Source organism: Sinocyclocheilus anshuiensis, unplaced genomic scaffold, assembly GCF_001515605.1.
Source record: "Sinocyclocheilus anshuiensis isolate Anshui unplaced genomic scaffold, SAMN03320099.WGS_v1.1 scaffold1199, whole genome shotgun sequence".
NCBI lineage: Eukaryota > Metazoa > Chordata > Actinopteri > Cypriniformes > Cyprinidae > Sinocyclocheilus > Sinocyclocheilus anshuiensis.
This window is the reverse complement of record NW_015540934.1, coordinates 733,093-751,530: the sequence shown is the minus strand read 5'-3', so window position 1 is coordinate 751,530 and position 18,438 is coordinate 733,093. Positions and strand designations below refer to the sequence as shown.

At 39.3% G+C, this 18,438-nt stretch overlaps 1 protein-coding gene across 2 annotated transcripts; it reads right to left on the bottom strand.

The window, feature by feature from the left end:
• Positions 1-1,172: 1,172 nt before the first annotated feature.
• LOC107689527 (homeobox protein engrailed-1a-like) lies at positions 1,173-4,281 on the bottom strand. 2 transcript variants are annotated; one of them, XM_016487532.1, is made up of 3 exons: positions 4,056-4,281; positions 3,275-3,848; positions 1,173-1,868 (listed from the first exon to the last, which is right to left on the bottom strand). In XM_016487532.1, the coding sequence occupies exons 2-3, from the start codon at positions 3,732-3,734 to the stop codon at positions 1,513-1,515; spliced, it is 816 nt and encodes a 271-aa protein (XP_016343018.1). In that variant the 5' UTR covers positions 3,735-3,848; positions 4,056-4,281; the 3' UTR covers positions 1,173-1,512. The 2 variants fall into 2 exon arrangements, with proteins under 2 accessions (XP_016343018.1, XP_016343017.1); XM_016487531.1 differs by having other exon boundaries at positions 3,275-4,281.
• Between the last annotated feature and the right edge of the window lie 14,157 nt (positions 4,282-18,438).

Here is an 18,438-nt window from a genome sequence, read left to right as displayed (position 1 = left end):
ATCGGTTACAAAAAAGCCACTACATGCCCACAACACACCACCGAAACAATCACTCAACTAGGCTACTGTTCTCAAATTCTCAGAGCCACGCAGCTAAACAGGGATGGGCGGCGATATGGAATATAGAAACAATAAGCCTTACATTTCCTTCAATTAAATTAGGCCCATTATTCTTGAAACCTAGGGATATTACTATTAATATTATTATTAGCGTATACGTGTGTATTATTCCAGCTAAGGTAATTTTGCACCATGCTTTTGTCTTCCTACATAAAAAATGTGAAAATGTATTTTTCATCATCTGTTTTTAGTAATTAATCACAGATACGTCTGTATATTAAATATTGTAAATACAATGTATTTTTTATTGATAGTTTTGTAGTCTAGTTTACTTTAGACTACGGGTGAAATAATTACGCTGTGTAAATATTCATATTTTATTGTTTTACATGCCTATAGGCTATATGAACTGCGCAGCGTGTCACGTAAAAAAAGCAACCCGATCTCATGAAAATGCGTATAAATAGTACGCCAGCCAAAAGTGTAAGCGCGGAAAAATGGAAGTCAGAAGCATGCAGATCATATTTATTTTGCGTTAGCATGAAGCTGCAGTTTCACAATACATGAATTACACTTACGAGTAACAGTAAAATGCTGCAAATCATTTTTTCTTGCGCTTGAAACGCGATTTACACCTTTACAAAGCTTCTCTTGCGCATGCAAATTTAATTTACGCTTACAGTCTTATGTACACTTCCACAACTCTTACCCTGCGTATGCAAATCTTTTTGACGTCATTCTACCTTCACAGAATTATAGGATTATGAGAGTCGTTTTATTGTGAGAAACTTAGGTAAACAATGTTGAAATAAATTTGACGACGCAAGTTTGATGACTTAGTTACGTCTTTTGAGCTCTGACTCTGATTCCATGGTGCAAGAGACAAAAAAAAAAAAAAAAAAAACTTGTTTAGAGGATTAGCCTATTAACGGTAAGGGTAAAATAAAGAGAAAACAGAGGCCATGTACAAAAAGAGGTTTATTTGGATACAGTATTAAATATATTGCAAAGAATAATATCTGATATCAGATAAGTCTCCCATTATCCCCCATCAGCAAAGAAAAAAATATTATCAATAGACGAAGTGTAGCCTATAGGCTACTGTTCTCTGGATACTTTAATCGAATACATCTTTGGCACGAAGAAATATTGCTTTTAACAGTATAAAAACAACAATTTAGATCAAATGTAAAGTGTCTTTTTACTGGTAGTGGCATGTAACGATTTCAAGCAAACTATAGCGCGATCCATTAGACTTTAATAGCATCCCCAAAATAAAAATGAGGGCTGCATATTTATTAAGTCCACATATTTTTATTGTAAAAAAAAAAAAAAAAAATCACCGCTTTTCCAAAACAGGTTGATAAAGTAACATATATGGTAATATTCCTTTATAATATTCCTGGTCAAGTATTTGAGTTTTTCCTTCTTCCCTTCAGTCTTCCGACCCTTTTATTTTACTATGCGGGTTCTCTCTCTCTCTCTGTCTTTGCTATAGTTGCCGTCGTCTTCTTGAAGGGTGGTGGTGGAATGGTTGTACAGTCCCTGCGCCATTAGCTGCACTGCCAGGCCGTTCTCGAATCCGGTGGCTTTCTTGATTTTAGCCCGTTTGTTCTGGAACCAGATTTTAATCTGCGACTCGTTCAGCTTGAGTTCGTGCGCCAGGGCCTGCCGCCGCTGCTCCGTGATATAGCGGCTCGCCTGGAACTCAGCCTTCAGTCTTTGGAGCTGCTCAGCTGTGAACGCCGTTCTGGGTCGTTTATCCTCACTGTCGTTTTTCTTCTTTTTCAATTTCCGGGTCCTTGGGCCTTGTGTGGAGACAACAATGAGACGAATCCATGAATATCAACCATCTCATCAAATGTCAAAGCCATTTTGGACTCCACACACAGAAGGACACTGGCGTGTTGAGTATTGTGCCACATGATCACTGGAATAAATAAACATCAAAATAGACTCTTCTAACTTTTTACAATAATAATCGTTTTAAATTTAGGTTGCCTTAAAGAACTGGCCAGGGACTACAGCTCTTACAGTTTTGCTGCTGTTAATGAGTGCTGTCCCTGTTAAAGATAAATAAATAAACAAACTAATAAACGCAAATTGTTGCTTCAGTTTGTAAGAAAATATTAATGTTTTAGGCTACACAAACATAGCCTATAGACAGATATTGTTATTGTAAACATATGAACTACATTGTCATTATGTTGCTGACACTGTTACAAATAAAAAAAATAAAAAAGAGCCATAATTGAGTCTGTACTGCACATACAATGATGCAGATGATAAATGATAGAAGTGATATTCGTTTTAAAGTCGTGCTCCTGAAGTTGTATTAAAAATGCCAAATTAAGATAAGCGACAAAAGCCAAAAAGTTAGAGCTGATGTAAGAGATTTAGCAACTTTAAATTTGGTTGTATATTCATGTAACTTTCCTCAGAAATAAAAATGAATTTTTAGTTTGTTTTTTTTTTACTCCAGTTTTGAACGGTGAATTGAGAAAACCAAGAAAAAAAATGCAGCATCTGATTAAAAAAAAATATTTTTTACGACATTAAAATGAATAGGCTAAAAGCAAATTATGTGAGATATTGTAAATAATAATAATAATAAAAATAAGAGTCACTAACTTATGGCAGTAAGCTACAAACCTCAACGCTAAAACACGAAATCAATCACACGCATTTAAATTATACTTCAATATATTTATTGAGGAATGTACTTTAGTTTTGTAATTGTCTTGGACGGCATTTATATAACTTTATTATTAAACGACGTTTATGTAAATGCGTGTGACAAGACTTTATTATTAAAAGTTTTTCAAGATTATAACTTTTATTATTATAGTATTAGTCATATATATATATATACACACACACACACACACACACACACACACATATATATATACATATAAATATATATATATGTATGTATATGGCATGAAAATTCTTGGAATATTATGTGGAGTAGCTATTACGTCTGGGTCGTACATGCTGTAAAAGGAAAAACAATTTGGTCTAGCTTGATGAACATGAGACATTATTATATGATTACGGTGTGTGTCAGCTCGAATATTTCTACGACCGAAACTAACCTTAACTTAATCAATTTCATATAGTTGATTTTCCTGCTTTTAGTTTATGCAACAAAATAAATATATGGCCAAGAAAGAAGAGAACTGGTGGTATTATTAGTTACCAGGTGCCTTACCAGATGAAGGTCGATCAGAGTATCTCGTGCAGTAAACCCAGGCGGGCCACAGAAGCGCTTGTTTGTCCTTACTGGGCGAGGAGGCTTCACCCGGGCTATTCAAAGCAACGGGGGACGCTGAGACAACCCCACAGTTTGCTGCGTTCCCTCTTTCGGCCTCGTCTACTTTGGAATGGCTTCTGCTGGCTGGAGACGAAACGGTGGACGAGGCTGAAGATGAAACACTGTCGGTGCTGCAGTTGGAATCCGTACAAGGAGTGCTGGGGACAGTTGGTCGGGCAACAAAAGACCGTGCACCTGGACGCTGCTCCCTTTTGCAGCCGAAGTCCGGTCTGAGAATGTTGTCAATTAAAAAGTTCGTGGTTCTGTGCGCGTGGTGCGCAGCCTGCAGAGGTGGAGAGGGCAGGCTCGGTGACAGAGAAACGCTGTCATCTTCACTCTGATCCCGCTGCTCTTCCATAACAGCTTCCCTCTTTGATATTCGCTCCAGTGGTTGAATGTAACCTGTTCTGTTCCAAATATAACAGAAGGTTGGACAGTGCTATCTAGGTATCCATGACAACGCGCCAATCCCCTGCGAAAGTGAGTACATTTTTTTTTTAAGTAAACTTGTTGACATAGTGGAGATAACGCTTGCGCGCCGTCACTTTCTGCGCGTTTGGAAAGCACTGACAGCGCACAGTACGCAGCTTTCCTACACCCTCCGCATCGCCAGACCTCGGTTTGACACCTCTTTTTCTGGAACTCTACTCGTGCACAACCACTCTTAGTGGCCACTAACCGGAAACACATCAGATCACATAGATGAGTGGGGAGCCTATCCATGACAAAGGAGCTCTTTGCCACGTGTGTCAGCGTCCAATTCCGTTCCGCGCCTGTGCTCACAGATATCCAACGGCACAGAGATTGCTCTCGCCCTGGTAGATGAATTCTGCCTCCCGCAGTCACGCTCAAAGATAATTAAAATTAAAAACATATCTTAAAAAAAAAAGATTTTAGATATTTACAGCTTTTGAGAAGAAATAGTTAAAACAGTAATAGTCTAATATATAGCCTAGGCTATGGGACACATTCTTTGGGACAACGATAGCCTAATAGTCTGGAAACAACTTAGCCTAAGCTTTTACTTTCACAAAACCATAAAATATAGCCTACAGCTACAACAAACAGGCTACTTTGCGAAAATATATAAGCCTATTTCCCTTTTAAATCCAAATGCGTTTTGTGGATAAGAGTGTCTCCTAAATGCCTTAATTTAAATGTAAAAATGTGCTACTAAAACAATAATGTATATGTATATTTAAATAATACTAATTAAATGCCTTCATTTAAATTTGAATATGTTTGCTGTTCATGCTGTAAATTCTAATATTACTACTACATCAATGTATAGTCCTAAAATAGTTAAAATAGTTATATCTGATTTCGACCTCGGGACAAGTGAAGTCAGACTAGCATAGGTAGACCAAGCCTCATTCGCAATATTAGGGTGCCTGAAATACTTAGCGCGAGAACTATCTGTTTGCATTTAATTTCTAATTAAAATGAAAATTAATCAAACCAGCGCAACGGCATCAAATGCATGAACGTCTTGATGATGCGCTTCTACCAAAAGCTCAATTGCATAAATGACTTAATTGACAGCTAAATGTCCTGTGATACATTTTTCCGCTCACGTGGCAGTGTTTTAGTGAAATATGATCAATGCATTTTTATTGTTTATTTTATTGTCATTGTTAAACTGAATGTAAACGAGCCCTTATTACAGTAAGGCTACCTGGATATATATTTCTTACATTGTGCTCATTATTTGGAGTCAGTTTAAATTTTGGCTGTTTTAAATTTTTTTTTTTTTTTTTTTTTTTTTTTTTTTTTTACAGTTTCACAAATGTTTCTCAGGCCATATAATCCCAAAATGTGAGATATTTCAAGACTTGTAATATGTAAACTGAAAAATCCGTATTCTCAGAAATTAATTTCTGGTAGGCATATTCTAAAGGTACACTCTAAAAAATGCTGGGTTATTTCAACCCAACTTTGGGTCAAATTTGGACTAACCCAACTTTTGGGTTAAAAATTTAATGTAAAAATTTAACCCAACAGTTGGGTTAGACCATATTTGACCCAAAGTTGGGTTGAAACAACCCAGCATTTTTTAGAGTGTAGGGTATGACTTTTATAAATACTGAACACCAGTGGTTGCAATTAACTAAAACTGCTAAACACTTAATCTTTTAAATCTGTCCGAATGACATTAGGGTGATTGAATAAGCCTATATCTTTAAGAAGATGCCTGTCGTGACCTGCAACACGCGATGAGGCAGTAAAGAGGCACGACAATATTTTTTTCTTAGTACTAAGTTTGGCTTCATATGCCTTCTTCAAAGTTCTTGCCATGGCGTTTAGACATTTGGATCATGTAAGTAAAGGTGTGTAAATGTAGAAAGCGAGTAACATATCACAGATACACGGCGGCCTGGCAGAGCACATGCGTTTAGTCATGTGTGAAGAATGCGGATCTCATGCTCGCAGAACAGATGTGGACCATTCAAAGTGTTCATGTTACGCTATTCTGTAGCGATTTTAACCGACTTTTCCACAGATATATTACGGATTTAGGCTTAAGTTCACAAAGAGTTGTTTTGCCATCATTTCACATCCCAAGACTGAAAAAGAAAAGCACAGTACCATAATCTCTTTATGAAAATTCAGAGCATCTTATCTTTAAAGACAACTGGTTCAGAACATTTGGTGTTATGACCTTTTTAAAGGTTTTATTGTAACATTACTTATATTAGTGTATCTGGCATAGGCCTACCGCACGGTCAATAGGCTATGTCTGAGATATTATATAATTGAATAAACTGAAAACATCCCTCGTGCAATGTTTGCAAAGTCTCCTGGTTGTAAGACGTCTTAGTACTAATTTTAGCCGCAGACCATAGTTTAAAATAATATATTATGGCATCACTTTTAACAAAAATAGTCTGTTTACGTTGAAACAATAAACAGGCTAATTATGATCTACAGTCTTGGGCTTGCAGACAAAAGTCGACGTTGATGAATGGACTAAACAGTGTGGAGGATCTGAAGCTATAACTAGTTTGCGTCCTCTTGTGGCCAGAATGGTGACAGTCTATGGAAAGCCGTAGTAACATTTAATCTATAAGCCGTACTAGTATCTATTTTCATGGTACTAGTACTTATTTTTTAGATACTAGTATCTTTTCCATTAAGTACTAGTACTTATTCATTAGGTACTAGTGCTTATTCTTTAGCTACTAGTGCTTATTCTTTAGGTACTAGTGTATTTTGTAAAGTTACTAGTACTTATTCATTAGATACTAGTACTTAATCATTAGATACTAGTACTTATTCCAATAGTGACTAGTATTTAATTATACTCTTCTTGTTAAGAAAAAATAGAACTAGTACTTATTTTTTAGTTAGTAACTTTTTAGACCAGAGATATCCTGAACTTAATAGATACTATACTTTTTAAATTAGCATTTCTGCCCAGTATGGTAATCGGATGTTGAATATGAATGAGCCAGCAACATATTTAATGAATAAGTACTAGTACTTAATGGAAAATATACTAGTATCTAAAAAATAAGTACTAGTAACATTAAATTAGATACTAGTGCGCTTTATAGATTAAATGGTATTTTGCCATAGACAGTCCCGAAGAAGCTCTTGCACAGAGGTAATTAGAGATCACGAGGTAATGCGTGAACAGGGGGGCATTATGTGGATAAGGGGGCATGATGAGTTAATGCATGTTGATCATTGCAAAGCCGCCGTAGCCTATTCTATGTCTGAAAATAAAAAGCGATGGTTAAAAAAAAAAAAAAAAAAAAAAAAAAAAAAAAATCACTTTAAAATGAGACTCCGCCATAAACATAGGCATATTCACTAATGTCAGCAATTTTTAAAGAAAACACGTGACCCTGTAATAGTAATTTATATAAAAAAGCACATAGGCTAAGTGATTGACGTTAACAAAGTGCATGTAATAAATGATCGTTTTCCTCATCTCTTCGTCCGTTTTGTCATTATCCTCTTGCAACGGTGCGCTGTTACAATCCCCACTTTCCCCTGTTGCATTAATGTAAGACCAGATAATAAAATGATCTTACAGTCCACGACCTGCACGTAATAACACTGCCTAATATAAAGGGCCTATTTAACTTGATTAACCAAGCTGGACCGCAATTACAGTTTTTCTGAATATCCACTCAAAACTATTCAATCTTGCTGAAAAAAAACAAACTTTGCCCTCAGACATGACACACACAAGCCCTCAGAAACACACACACAACAACATCTTACACACTAATGAGATCAATTTATCACACTGTTGCAAAAACCTTCTTTTGCCAATCAGGTATCATTTTACAGCTCAATATCTCTTACAGTATACAACATAATTAGAGCACATACATGTTACGGTAAATATAGCAGATACAGTGAAATTCAACAATAAGCTTTACAGTAAGAAAAGATTATTTTCATTACACTGCTGTAAAGAGATCTTACAGTACAGTAGATGAAAAGCACTAGAAAGGAAAAGGTCAAATACCAAAGAATTGCATATGAACACAACAGAATATAGAGTCATCTCTCAGTTCTGCAAAAATACAGTACATGTAAGAAGTACTGTACTTGGCTACAAATCAGTTCAGCAGTTATGAGTTTGAGGGTGTACAACTTGTTCTTCAGTATTTACTGTACTGTACATATACTGTATATAAAAAGTAAAAGTTCTCTCATCTGAAGTACTGCTACTGTTCTGTCATTATATTTGATCTGTAAGTAGTATTGAAAGCCTGTAGATGAGCCTGTAGGCCAGCTGTCCTCATGCACAAGAACATGATCAACTACAGCGCTGTGTATTTCATCAGGAATAAATGTCCTTTGACCCCGTCCCCTTCAGTTTTCTTTTCCCCTCCTCTTCCTCTTTGTCTCCCAGTAGTAGGATTCATTTTCCAAGTCACATAATCAGCTGTGCTCTTGTTCATATCATCCTGAGATTCTGACTGCTGTGTCATCAGTTTTGCTACTGAATGTTCACACATGGATAAATGTGTGCTGTTTGAGTTTATATTGTGATTCTTGAGGTAGTTATATTGTGTTTTCTAAATGAGAACATTGTTAAACCTGAGCAAAATGATGCCGTTCTTGTGTAGAGTTTTGCTGAAAACACTGAGCAAATTGGAGCATGTGTGAAAACAGGTGAAATGTGTTAAAAGTTTTGAGAAACGTGTCTTTGTTTTAGGAACTGTATGAATGGTTTGGAAAATTGTGCCAAACGAATCAGTTATAGTGCGTTAGCAATCGAGAAAAACTGTAAATGGGGACATTCCATAGGCGTAATGGTTTTTATACTGTACAAACTGTATTTTCTATCACCCTACACCAACCCTACTCCTAAACCTACCCCTTACAGGAAACTGCATTTTTACAATAAAAAAAAAACTCAGAACTTTATTTTTATACCAGTTTTACAAATGAGGACGTCCCCAACGGGAGGTTTTTGGAGATTTTGTCAGGTTTAGCTCACTTGAACATGGTCTATCACAGTAGCTCTGATTTCATCTGAAATGACTGTTCTTGGTCTTGCTCTTCCTCGTCCTCCTCTTCCTCCACCTTGTATACGCACTCTTCTGTACCTCTCACATTGATGGATGCACCCATGCCATCTGTGCACTTTGAACTGGCTTATATTTTGTACATTCACATATTTAGAAACAAGTGTGAACAGTTTTGAATGATTGTGTTTAAACGATGACAACCGTGTTGCAGTTGTGCTTAACTTTTGCTTTCTTGTGTTTAGGGTTCTGCATCACATGTTTATCACGATGAAAACCAAGTTTTAGTGAGAATGTGTTTAGAGTTTTACAAAAAGAGTGCATGAGATCTGCGAACAGTGTCTAAACTGCCTGAACCTGTTTAAGGTTTTGCAGAGAGAGTGATTTATTTGACAAAGTGGTTTAGGCTATTGAGAATTTGGTTCACAGAATGGGATTTAGTGTCTTAGCAAATGTGAAACTGTAATACTTGGTCCATCACTGACTAAAGCTTTACTATGCTGTTCGTCATACGTCTCTTCACCAAAAGGGGGCAGTGAAAGACCTGATTGTATTCATCTGTAGACGTCCATATAAAGGTTTCATCCTGTTCTGCAAGACAATAACGTTAACATGGCAAGAACTTTCCCTAAACCAAGAAGAGACTATTCACTAGATTTCACGTGAATACAATGTGTCTGAAATAAAGTTTTCATTTTCTTATGATTTTTTTTAACAAGTACTATTTTTAAATAATAATTACAATAATAATAATAATAATAATAATAATAATATATATATATATATATATTTTATTTATTTTTATTTATTTTTTTATAATAAAAAATTTAAACAGGTGGGACAAAAAAATCAGATATGGTCAAAAGATCATGTCCATTAAGCACAGCCTAAGATTAATTTAATTCTTTATAGTGCATATTGACTTTATGATGATAGCTTCCAATCTCTCTGGGTCGATTTGACATACTGACACTTGTGAAATTGAGCAACTAATTTCACTGCACTTAAACTGTTTTACATTTGCACGAGCTATTCTAGTACTCAGTTGAGATGTTGTATGGCTGTACTGTATGCGTTGTTTTCGCCCTTGGGTTAATAATTTCTGATTTTATTATTCTCATTTCTAAGTTATTATTGAATAATGCATATTGCTATATGAATGCATGATGTGGTTAAACATTTCACCATTTCATTACAAAATGAGACTTTAAAATAAAAGGATAGTTCATTTTAGATAAATCTTAAAAATTATGAAATAGAAAGGAAGTCAGCTGAAATAAATCGGTATATTTCAGGTTTCATGAAGTAATAAGGGAAATGAAGTTAAATGATTGAAAGTTAACTACTTTTTGAGATTTGTATTAGTTCTGCTGTGACTCATAGTGCAGAACAGAGACAAACAGCTACCAGGTTTTTATCAGTACAGAGACAGAAAGTACTGTTGTCTTCTCTTTCAGAAAAAAAAAATCATTGAAAAAACATTTTCAACAAGCTCCTCTAAAGGATACTTGGGACTTGGATGATCCCTCTGGACCCGGCTCTTAAGCAGCAAGTGATGAACTGTCTTCACCTTAGTCAAGTCATCCACGGGAGCAATAGAATAAACTGCGCACCCTGCTGGAGGAACCTGCACAACCTGGTAAACTACCGGGCTCCAAAGATCCTGAATCTTATGGCGACCCCTGTTACCATAGTCTCGAAGGTACACCAACTGGCCTTCAGCCAGAGGGGTACCATGGACATACTGATCATGTTTTGCCTTCCGCCTTTCTGCCATGATCTTTAACCGTCCTTGTGCGCCTTCATATGCCACTTGCAGCCTGGTCTGATGTTCCTGGACCCATTTATGCACACTGCCAGAAACTGGCTCCAGGACCCTACCCAACAGAAAATCCACTAGCAACCGTGGTTCCTGTCCAAACATTAAAAAATGTGGTGACTCACCAGTGGCACCCCCATGGGTGGTGTTATAACAAAAGAGGACCTGAGGCAAACATGCTACCCAATCCCTCTTTCTAGAAGCTGGCAGTGCATGCAATAGAATGTGCAGGGTCCGGTTGAAGTGCTCACACTGACCATTTCCAGCTGGATGGTATGGTGTTGTGCGAGACTTCTGTACATCATACAGGACACAAAGTTGACGGATCAAAAGGGTTTCAATATTACGCCCCTGTTCAGAGTGAAGGCGACCTGGCACGCCAAACTTGTAGAACCACTCAGTTACCAAGGCCTGAGGCACAGTCTCTGCTCGCTGGTCCTTAGTCGGAACTGCAAGAGTATATTTGCTAAAAACACCTGTAATCACCAGCACATTCTCGACTCCTATGTTATGTGTTTACATGCTCATGCACTACAAATCATCTGCACTGTTCCCCAGCCAGCTGCTTGACTTACGATGTTTCTCTTTGCACATGTACAGTATTATGTGAAGTATCCGTATAGTCTGTATTTTATTTAATTTTTTTATTTTATTTATTTATTTATTTTTTTAAATTTATGCATAGGTAAACATTTATATATAGTATATTCATAGTCAAAATCTGTCAGTAGGTTAGCTGTGTATAGGTACAGTGTTTATGTGAAGCATCCGTATAGTCTGTATTTTTTTTTACTTATGTATAGGTAAACATTTATATATATATATAGTATATTAATAATCAAAATCAGTCAGTAGGTTAGTTGTGTATAGGTTTTTACTGCTTTACTGTATAAGTTTTTACTGTTTTACTTCATTGTTGTATGCCTGTATTTATGTAACACCGTGGTCCTGTGAGGCACGACATTTCGTTCCACTGTATGTCCCCACATGCAGCAGAATGACAATAAAGCTCAACTTGAACTTGAACTTGAACTTGACTCCTGAGCTGGACGGCTCCAACACAGTAAAGTCGATGGCCAAAAATTCATTTGGTTGCCAAAAGATGACCCATAAAACTTTGAGCTGGTGACTGTGTATCTTTACTAGACTGGCATCTCTCACATTCCTGACACCAAGAAGCAATATCTGACGACATACCTGGCCAGTAGCACCGCTGCTGGACCAGTTACGCAATACACTCTATACCTTGATGCCCATGTTGTTGATGCAACTGGGTAAGAACATCAACCTTCAAGGCCGCAGGCAAAAGCAACTGTAGGACTTCCTCTCCACCATTTGGGAAATAGACCCTACAATAAAGTACACCATTTTTGTCCACAAGCCAATCCCATTGCCGAAGCAACGTCAAGGCCAAAGCAGACATCTGCTGACATTCTTCCAACCCAGCACGAGCCTTCCGCCTCCAAAAAGGTAGTATCTCAGAAATAACAGGATTGGCCAACTGCAATGCCGGAATTTCAGTCAACGTATGACTCGGCAAGGTAGCTTTCATTGCTTGTTGCACTTCCACAACTGGTCCTGCCTCCACAACCTGCTGCAATGATGCAGGCACTGCTGTTCCTGGAACTAATCCACCCGGCAACCCTAAGTCTTAAGTCTTATAAGTCTTATGCTTATCCCCCTCGGTGACCAGAACTTAATTGTACCCGCTGGCTAAATCCAATGTAGAAAACCAGCGGGCTCCAGTCAACATATCCAGCGACTTCTCAATGCGTGGCAAAGGAAACACATCCTTTCTAGTTTTGGAGTTCAACTGACGGTAGTCCACGCACATGCACAGACTACAGCCTTTCTTCTTTACAAGCACGATTGGAGAGGCATATGGACTACAACTTTCTTGAATTACTTGTGTCTCCAATAGCTGATTTATATGTGCCCTAACCACTTCGTATTCGGATGGAGGTATGCGCCGGTAACGCTGTAGAATGGGAGTGTCATCAAGGAGAGGGATATCATGGCACAGGAGATCCGTACACCCCAAATCCCCCTCAAAAGTGGAAAAGACAGACTGATACCTTGAAAGAAGGTCCCTAACCTTACCCTGCTCATCCATGGACAGCTAGGACAAGTCCAAAGCATCCAGTTGCTCTTGCACAGTCGAGGAACCCACTTGGGAATGGATGGAATGAACAGTCCCTAGCCAGTAACGCCTGGGGGCAAACTAACAACATGCACACTTGACAACGTACCAATAACTCGATGAGGAAACAGGAGGGCATCAGTAGTCCCTACATTGACAACTGGCACGTAAACCACACCCCTACTCACTTTGACAAGAGCTGGAGAAATCAGCAATCCCACAGGGAGTCCAAACTCCGGAGTCTCAAGAAGTGCAACACCACTAGAAAAATAGTCAGAACAGGTGGCTTCTACCAATTTCATGGCACCACCAGGGATGCATGCTGTTTGGGGACCACACACCTTAACCTTACCTATTTCCTTAGGAGGCAGATGAATTCCCTGCCTGATGACAATGCTGCAAAGCCTGAAAAACTGACTTAGGAGCACATGACACTGCCAGGGATTTAAACCAGGAGGGCCCGTGTTGTCCAGAGACCTCCTGGTAACATTGGCTCAATACATTCATTCCCAAAACACCAGGGGCTTGAGCACAGATGCCACCAGGAGGATTCCGGACCACTAGAGCACCACATTTCGGGACCATCCTACCGCAGAGCTCTATGTCCGATTCCATGTTTACTCCAGAACACACAGCACCTTGTAAACCATATTGAAACCCAAGTGCCAATGGGACAGAGTGACTGCGGCCTCTCACTCCTCCGGGCATGCCCTCACGTTCCCACCTAATAGCTTCACCATGGACATCTAGCAGCGTAGCAGTGGGTTGGCGACAGACCAGCTGCTTCAACTTGTGACGAAGGGTACTATCAAAAACATATTCAACAAATTGATTGCGCAACAATACCTCAGCATTTGGCATCGCATCCGGTGAACGCTGCTTAGCCTTTTCCAAGAGGCCCATGAGAGTGAGGGCAAACTCCAACAAGGTTTCGCCCTCCTGCTGCCTCCTAGAGAAGAAAGCCTCCTGCAACGCAACATATGATTGAGAACACTCATATACATGCTTTAGAGCCGAAATGGCAAGAGTGATGTTAGAAAGAATTAAGAAACCTTAAGATTGTTCTACTAACTCCAAAACCAACGACTACACCGCACAGGATTTATTACCTGGGAAAAACCAGAGGACACACACAGGTTCTATTACTCCCACAATGACCAAGAGACGTGGATACTTCAGTATAAAAAATATAAATCTTTATTGAAACATTAGTTACATTTTCTCAATTGAGATAGCAATCACAAAATAATCAAATAATGTCAAACAGCAACTGACTGCTGTAAAACACAAATTTATCAAAGAAAAACAAACAAACAAACAAACAAACAAACAAACAAAGCAGAGCTGGGGCGTTCCAATAGAGATGCAGGGTAGACACCAGGCTCCAATAATGCCTGTAGAATCAATACCCACATGTGCACCAAATCACACTCACCCTCCAGAGAATTTCACTGCAAATCCACACCACCTTATTAAAAAGAGAGCTACTATCACACAGGGACAGCTAGCCTGCATTCTCCAGGTCCCCAGCTCCTGCAAAATGAGAAGACAAACAAAATAAAGAAATACAACTTCCAGCAAAACAAAATACACATTAAATATAAACAAACACCATGAAAACAAAAACAGGATTATTTCAACTAAACAAAACCAAATCCTAATTAAAACAAACTTAATACAGCAAAACAAAATCGTCAGCGCCAAGACAGAATTACTAAAGACAAAACAAAGTTATGAATTAACAAAATTAAAGCAAAACAAAATAGCAGTGTTAGAGTTGCAAGCCATGCAGTAGGCCATGCTATAAGCCATGCAAAGCCAAAAGAAAAGAACAAGCACGCTCACAGAATGGTTTGAACACCTGAAAAACAAAGGAAGTTATAATAAAGCTAAACATACCTTAATGAAGGCCATGGGGACAGGGTGAGTTGTACATACCCAATAATGCAGACCACATCATCCATCCGGCAACCAACACTTTAACACATCTTAACAGATCACTAGACAAAAAAAAAAGGCCATACAAATAATTAACCCCCTCAAATGCACTAAACATGAGTATGAATAGAAAATACACCTACCATACAGACAGCAGCTGCTCAAAGTCGCTCAGCCCGCTATAATGCCCGCAATTCTTCGGTTCAGGGAAACGCAAAGCAGCAAAAAGGCAATCCACCAGTTACGGATGCAACAAACACTCGAACAAACGCCAGCTTCACGAAAAAGAAGATTACTATCAGCTGACAACACAAGCAGACACACTTACAATTAATGTCTAACCCAAACAACCAAGCTGGTAAAGTGCCAATACATATACCCCTCATGCAGAGCAGTGAAACTCCGGAAGAACGATCGGCTGAGTATGACGCAACACCCATTTCCTCGAATCAAGCCTTTACGCTCCCCTAACTAGGAATTCATAACCAAAGGCTACCTAGAGGGTGTGGTCAATAAGACCACAATAAGATGGTTTAGGACAGTGCTTCTCAAACCTTGTCCTGGAGACCCCCCAATATTGCACATTTTTGGATGTCTCTTTTATTGGACACATCAATATTAGGATTTGCTGTCTCTGCCAATGAGCTGATGAGTTGAATCAGATGTGTTAGACCTTGTTCAAACTGTCAGCGAAAATCAGATTTTTTTTTGCATATCCAGATATTATCTAGATGGGTTTTTGAAAGCCTGTACAGCAACAAAACAAAACAAAAACAAAAAGAAACGTCACATTCGTCACATTCAAGGTGGTTTGGAATGTGATTGCAATTTGATTTTTACAGATGTCTCTCAGTCAGGACACTTTGGCTGCCCAAATCAGATTTCGGGTTGTTTCTTGCATCACTCTTAATGCAAAACACACAACGATAATAGTCAAAACCAGTGACAGAAAGGCCAGAATTCATACAGTATTCAAACAAAGCCAAAGCCAGCTGTGACTGCAGCACAGAACATCACAACATATACCAGTCTTCTCTGTCGCTGAGTTTTTCTTATGCGACAGAGGATTTCTGCACCTCGACTCGACAGGGTGCTTATTTGAAGATCAAGATGATGCACCTCCATTTTTCCTGCATCTGTTTTGAAAGCCTCGTCACATGCGTGGGTACACCTGCATCGAAACAAAAGCAACCCATGCAGATACATTAGTTATGTCTGGTCGCGCAAACCTGATTTGATCACTTGCAATTAATATTGCAGACATTCTGCCTGAAAAGATCTGATTTGAGAAAAAATCTGATTTGTCTGCAGCCTGAACAAAGCCTTAGATGAGGGAGACATGCAAAATGTCCCCAGGACAGGTTTGAGAGGCACTTTTCTAGTTGGTTGATAGAGTGTACAAGTGCAGTGTTTTCCAACTACATTCTTGAAGCCTTTATAGACTCCAAGACCTGAAAAGCGTGTGTCAGAAAAAGGATGTGGTCGGGAAGCACTGTACTAGTGTACTAGAGAGTGTGGCTAGTTACTAGGCATAGCTATGTTCAGGTACATAGTTACTGTATGTCAGATAAGTTAGAAAAGTCATAACCATCTGAAGTCAAAAGAGACAAATCTGTGCCAAGTTTGGTTGCTGTAGCTTGAAAGCTCTTGGGTAAATTAATGTAGCTTGAAAGCTCTTGGGTAAATTAATTTGATGGGAAAGAATGTATTCTCAAAAGAAAAATAATAGATTTAAATAGCTGACTTCTAGGACAAAGGGCATAAATGCTCAGCTTTGGTGGATTGGGAAATTCTGAAAATACTGGTCAGCACATTTTCATCAAGCACTGTCTCTACACTGTCACTCTGTTTACAACACATGGTTACACACACTCACATATAAACACACATCTGCAACTTTTACAGAAACCACAGCAGTTATACTTCCTCATTCACTCTTAAGAAAAACATTTTTCCAAAATAAATAAAATGTTTTCTTATGTTTCACACGTTTTAGATTCAATGAACGTCTTCAGGATTTTTTTTCCAGGTTAGGAAGTTTTTCCTAACCGCTTGTGCTAATTGACCCTACCTGTTGCACAGAAAACAATTTTTACTCCTAAACCACATCACCATTTGTAAAAACAAACATAAAATAAATTTGAGAAATCCATATAATGAAGTCTATAGTGTTACATGGGGCGTGTTGCTCCAAAGGCTCCCTTTGTTGGTGCATAACTGTCAACATTTGTGACCCTGGACCACAAAACCAGTCATAAGGGTCAATTTTTCGAAATTGAGATTTATACATCATCTGAAATCTGAATAAATAAGCTTTCCATTGATGTATGGTTTATTAGGATCGGACAATATTTGGTCGAGATACAATTCACAAGTTCACACTTACATACAATAAACTGAGTAAAGGTGATGCGTATGTGCCGTGCTGTCCGGGGAGAGGGCTCCGAGCTCGGTAATCACTCTCAAGCCCGGGGTACTCCCCCTGTCCGGGGAGAGGGGTCCGAGCTCGGTTTTTTAGCCCGGACCCAGAGCGCTCTCCCCGAGTGCTCCTCCCCGTGCTGTGGTAGGAATGGGTGAGGAGTCAGGGTGGTGGAGGGATGCTGAAAGACTAGAGATAATGAAGGTAAGGCTGCTTTGATTATTTATAGGGGTTCTCTCTTGTGCTGATTGGATAGATGGTGTAATTACTGATGATGGACTGGCCATGTTAATTATCTGTGCGTGCTCCTCCTGAAATTTGTTAATAAAACATCACTTCACGAGTTCACACTTACATATAATAAACTGAGTAAAGGTTATGCGTATTTGGCGTGCTGTCCGGGGAGAAGGCTCCGGTTTTTTAGCCCAGACCCAGAGCGCTCCCCCAAAGATGCAATTTAGTACGGGACAGCAGACAGAGAGGAGCGTTGATAACCCCCAGGGCTCCGAGCTCGGTAATTACTCTCGAGCCCGGGGTACTCCCCCTGTCCGGGGAGAGGGGTCCGAGCTCGGTTTTTTAGCCCAGACCCAGAGCGCTCACCCAAAGATGCAATTTAGTATGGGACAGCAGCCAGAGAGGAGCGTTGATAACCCCCCAAAATTTGCAAAGCTTAAGATTGGTGGGGTGCTGGACCTCGCTTGTAGTAGCGGCGCTTCTGAGGCTTTAGAAGAGAGAACTAGAGGCTTCTACGGATGCTGCGGCATCTGAAAAGAAAAACTCCTGTGGGAGTGGGAACTGCTACGGCATCTGAAAAGAGAAAATGTCTTCTGCGGAAACGGGCGCTGCTGATGCATCTGAAAAGAAAACTCCTGTGGGAGTGGGAACTGCTACGGCATCTGAAAAGAGAAAATGTCTTCTGCGGAAACGGGCGCTGCTGATGCATCTGAAAAGAAAACTCCTGTGGGAGTGGGAACTGCTACGGCATCTGAAAAGAGAAAATGGCTTCTGCGGAAGCGGGCACTGCTGCGGCAGAGGGAAAGAGAGATAAAGGCTCCTGCGGGAGCGGCAACTGCTGCGGCAGTGGGGAAATATGGAAAAGTTTCTGCGGGAGCAGACACTGCTGCGGCAGTGGGGAAATACAGATAAAGGCTCTTGCGGGAGCAGACACTGCTGCGGCAGTGGGGAAATACAGATGAGACTCCTGCGGGAGCAGACACTGCTGTGGCAGTGGGGAAATACAGATAAAGGCTCCTGCGG